Genomic DNA, 4,649 nt, shown 5'->3' with positions numbered 1-4,649 from the left:
GGAGCCCCTTCCCAGACAGAGCTGGACACAGCCTTTCCCAGCCCTAGGACAGGTGGGGGGGGGGGTCCTTGAGGGACAGGTGGCCCCCGGCTGCCCCAGCTGGGGGTCTGTGGTCTGACCAGGACCTGGGTCATCACTGCTGTCCCCTCCGAGGCTGGGTCAGCTCTGAGGACAGCACAGGAGAGGGCTCGCTCCTCTTGGCCAGCGACCCTCGTGGCAGACCGCGGCGCCTGGCGTCGGGGAGGAAGCAGACCCCCGCCTCCCACACATCTCATCTTCCCGGAAACTCCAGGAACTGGGGGTCTTTCCGGAGTTGGTAATTCGGTTGTCCTGGTCCCGGTCTTAAAGACACACCCAGGGGAGCGGGGCTGGAGGGGGCGGGGGCACAAGGGGCCCCATGGACACGCAGGCCTCAGGTCCTCCAGGGTCCGAGGTCTCTTCAGCTGAAACAGGCACGCAGGCCCACGGGCCCTCAGCTGACCCCAGGCTCTGGCTGCTGGTGAGGGTCTGTGCTGGCCAGGCCCCCCGATGGAGGCTGTGGGGATGGAGGGTGTGTGGCTGTGCCTGGGTCCGAATGGGGGCAGCTGAATCCCCCACGCCTTCCCCTTGAGTCCCCTACCTGGCAGCAGGACCCAGGACTCATCCCTGGAAGAGAGAGGGGGAGGGGGGATGTGGGGGGCGTCAGCTGTCAGGAGCCTCTACCTTGGATCCCAGGCTCCAGCTTGGCGTTGTCTCGGGGAAGCGCCCCAGCCCTGCCTGAACTCCTCATGTCCCGGAGGGGTTCTGATGCCGTTCCTGTGGCCCCTGGCTGGTCACTTCACTTGAATATTGGGGAGCACCTTGTACTGCCAGATACTCAGGCACCCACAGCCCCCCTCTCCCTGGTGGTCCATGCCGTTCTGGCCTCGAAGATGAGCGCTTATGGGCTGGGTGGCGGGGATGTGGCCGTTGCTCCTGGGTTCTCTGGAAACCTTGTTTATTCATTGACCTTCGGGCTCTTTGGGGCACCAAGGACTCCTGAGCAGCATCTGGATCCTCAGCTTAGGCCTTTGGGGGACCTGGGGTTGCAGGGGGTGGGGCTCAGTCAGGACAGGGCAGGCCACTGCCAACGTGCACCCTCCTCATGGGTTCTGGCAGTGACCAATCAGGGCCCAGGGATGACAAAGGCTCCGTTGTCCCCTCGGGCTCAGGTGACCTCTGCTGACATCTTGGGGCCCCTGAGCCTGGGGGTGTAACCCCACCCACCACAGGGAGGGGAGCTGGACAGTTCCAGTGTCACCAGGGGACGTAGTCCTGACCTGGGATCGTGGCACGACACAGCACTAGGCATGTGGGGCGGATCCGGGGGCAGAGGCCGGAGGGCACAGAGGCCCCAGGGACATCAGGGTAGCAAGAGCAGAGGGCAGCGTCGGGAGGACTCTGAAGTGATGTGGCCGTGTAGTGGCCTTGGAAGCCGGTCAGCAATGTGGCCCTGACCCCTAAGAGCCGGTGTGGACTTACCAAGTCCTGGGTGCTTGACCAGCCATGGAAGCTTCACCCCTCCCAGGCCCCTCCTGCTTCACCCCTCCCCAGCCTCGGTGGGCTGCAGAGCAGGCGGCTGCTGCCCTTGGCCCCCTAGAGGGTCCAGCAGACCTGCTGGGAGGAGACTGGGGGCCCCATCACAATGCCAGGTGCGTTCCCAGCCTCTCACCTGGGAACCCCCACTCCAGGCCCTACCGGCAGGACCATGTTGGTGGGGGCTGCCCCTGGCTTGGGGTGGTTCCCCACTGGCTCTGAGACCTGGGGCCTCTTTGGCCTCTGTGGGCCCCAGTTCCCTCTGTCCCGCCTTCTCCTCTCCCTGGCACCCTGGCTGTGCCCCACCTGCTGTGCTGGCTGGAGAGCACAGCCGACGGTGCATTCTGGTGGTGCGTGGGCTGCCGAATCCCAGGGAATGCAGCTGCCATTCCCATGGAGCGCAGGGTGGCCGCGGGGCCAAGGCTGACTCTGCTGGTCCCTCGGTCCCCCGTGGCTGCAGTGCAGCGCAGAAGGAGGAACCGGCGACTTGGCCGTGACCCTGTGGAGTTGGGGGCAGGGCATGCAGGGGGTGGGCCTGGGGGAGGGACCCCCAATCCTCAGGTCTCGACCTGGGGGGCACAGGGGGCTTGAGCCAGCCATTGGGAGGGGCCTGTATACTTTAGCTCTCTGGGTGGGAGGTGGCTGAGGGGGTGGGTAGGGTGGACGCCTGAGGCCCTGGGCTGCCAGAGCTCTCCTCGCAAACCCCCAAGCCCATAGGGAATAGAACCATCGACGGCCATACAGGGCTGACTGGGGCCTGGCCAGTGTGGGCTCAGCATGTTTTCCGTGGGACCCTCCTGTCGGGGCCAGCTGCCCTGTGCCCCTCACCCCTGGCTGAGTCCTGGGGCCACTGTAGGGAGGTTGGGGGCTCGTGGAGCTGGAGCGCCAGGCCTGGGACTTGAAGGCCCAGGAAGGTTCTGTGCTGGGCGGGCTAGGGCGAGCCCTGTGGGTGCCCACGGCAGCAATCCTGGGCTCAAGGGGGGTCCTCCTTTGGAGCTCCAGCAGGGTTCAGAGGGGCCCATGGGGTCCAGACCCTTCCGGGGGACACTAGGCAATGGCAGATCTCAGGCCAGGCCATGGGGGCCGTGGGGTCACAGGGCTGCAGGAGGGTCCTGGTGCTGAGGGGCCCCAGGATGGGGCAGCCCGGGAGGGAGCGTAGGCCAGCTGTGGAGACCCCTCTACCTCAGGACAGCTCCCCAGGACTGGGCCCAGCCGTGGAGACCCCCCTCCCTCAGCACAGTCTCCTCAGGGACAGGGCCCAGCCATGGAGTAGGGGCTAGTGGGGCCTGGGGGCAGGGCCTGGGGGCTGGGGAAGTCCCAGGGGAGCATCTTTCAGGCCAGTGCTGGTGTGGTGGGGAGCGACCCCGGTGGGCATGGGCTCAGGGGCGCTGAGGTGGCAGGACTGCTGCAGAGACCGTGTTTGTAACAAAGTAGCCTTTATAGGTCCCTGAATGCGGGCAGTGTGGCTGGGGCGTGGGGTGTGGGGCGTGGGTGGCCGCCCCTAGGGCCTCGCGTTCTCGGGCTCCTTGTGTTCCTCCTTGGCTGTCCCCGGGGAAGGCTCTTGCTCCGGGTGCCTGTCGCCTGTGCCCGACTGCTCCTTGCCCAGGGCCTGGGGCTCCCCCTCGTGGGCACTGTCCGGGTCAGGGCTGGGGCCGGGCAGCTGGGGACGCTGCGGTGCCAAGGGAGGTGGCGCAGGCCTGCGGGCGCCCGCCTGGTCTGGGGCACGCGGCGTGGGTGGCCCGGAGGACTTGGCCTGGCGGGTGGGCGGGGGCAGCCGGCGGCGGAGGCTGCAGGAGCCCCCCAGGCGCGGCCACACGTCGGCCTCTCCGTTGTGCAGGAGCACGAAGCGATGCTGGGACAGCAGAGGCAGCATCTTCTGGCCGCGCAGGCTCTTCTGGAAGGTCTCCAGTGCCAGGTCTGGTGCAGGTGGGGGAGAGAGGGTAAGTGGGGGGCAGAGGCTGGGACTGGGAGGAGCAGGAGGGGCGGAGAGGGTGTGAGGGTGGGACTCAGGTGGGCTGAGGTGTGGGGAAGGTGGGGGCAGGGGCGACGCTGCCACACAGAAGGTGGAATAGCCCCATCTGTGGGGGTCTGAACGTGGGAAGAGGGCGGGTGGGAAGAAGACTGGGCAGGCTGTGGGGGTGTGGGGTGGGGGCTTGGAGGGCTCACCCAGGGTCTCGATGACCACACCTGGGATGACCTCCTTCAGGACCTCGCAGTTGGTGTGCAGGGCTGGGTTGGAATTCATCTCCAGCAGCCATACCTGCGCCAGACGCCAGTCAGACCCTCCCCACCCCGAGCCCACTGGGCCAGCAGGGCCGAGGCCCTGGGCCTCATTCAGCCAGGTGGCTCTGGGACATGGCTTCCTTTCTATAGCCTCACTCCCCTGTTTGTCCACTGAAACTCTGAGGGTCTGAAGCCCTGGCCTGAGGGGCTGCCCTGAGGAGGGGGTGCAGGTCTGTCCCAGCTGCATAGGAGGTGAGCCTCATGGATACATCCATCCCCAGGGCTGCATGCAGGCAGGGTGGGGGCTGACTGCAGAGTCTGCCTGGGGCCTGCCAGTGTGGTTGGGGTGTGCAGATGGCCCCTGCCTCCTTGCATCTGCCTCCCGTGCCCCCGCCACCCAGGACAGCACCTTGAAGTTGTCATCAATCAGGAAGTCACAGCCAATGAGGTCAAAGTAACCCAGCTTGCACTCCAGCTTGGACTTGGCGGCCAGAAAGCAGTGGGCCATGATCTGCTGCATCCGCTTCTGCAGGGAGACAGGGAGGCATCCTGGCTGCGGCCTACAGGCCCTGATCACACCCCAGGTCTGAAGAGCCACAGCCACATACCTGCACTCTCATCTGAACCCACACGTGTACGGCCACACCTACCCACACGTTCGTGCACTCAGCATCACAGGCTCACAGCCAGAAACTCACTCAACAAACTCCTGGAGCTCCTACCCTGTGCCAGACCCTGGAGATACACGAGTGAGCAAAACTCACAGGAAATCTCTGCCCTGGAGCAGTTCTTTCATAGCAGAAGAGACGGAATGGGATACATAAAATCTCAAATCTTGGTAAGAATGGTGAATTTTGTCGTTTTTTTTTTTT

General features: G+C 65.3%; 1 protein-coding gene across 1 annotated transcript in view; it reads right to left on the bottom strand.

The window, feature by feature from the left end:
- Window positions 1-2,976: 2,976 nt before the first annotated feature.
- TTLL10 (tubulin tyrosine ligase-like family member 10) overlaps window positions 2,977-4,649 on the bottom strand; it is a 25,097-nt gene continuing 23,424 nt past the window's right edge. The window contains exons 11-13 of the mRNA XM_011956415.1: window positions 4,187-4,303; window positions 3,721-3,814; window positions 2,977-3,471 (exon numbers count right to left, since the gene is read on the bottom strand). Of these exons, the coding sequence (XP_011811805.1) occupies window positions 3,056-3,471; window positions 3,721-3,814; window positions 4,187-4,303 (627 nt within the window). The 3' untranslated portion in view covers window positions 2,977-3,055. The remainder of the gene's footprint in view (window positions 3,472-3,720; window positions 3,815-4,186; window positions 4,304-4,649) is intronic.

This window comes from Colobus angolensis, unplaced genomic scaffold (genome assembly GCF_000951035.1).
Source record: "Colobus angolensis palliatus isolate OR3802 unplaced genomic scaffold, Cang.pa_1.0 Scaffold416, whole genome shotgun sequence".
Lineage (NCBI taxonomy): Eukaryota > Metazoa > Chordata > Mammalia > Primates > Cercopithecidae > Colobus > Colobus angolensis.
Note: the sequence above shows the minus strand (reverse complement) of the source record. Positions and strands in the feature narration are given on the sequence as shown.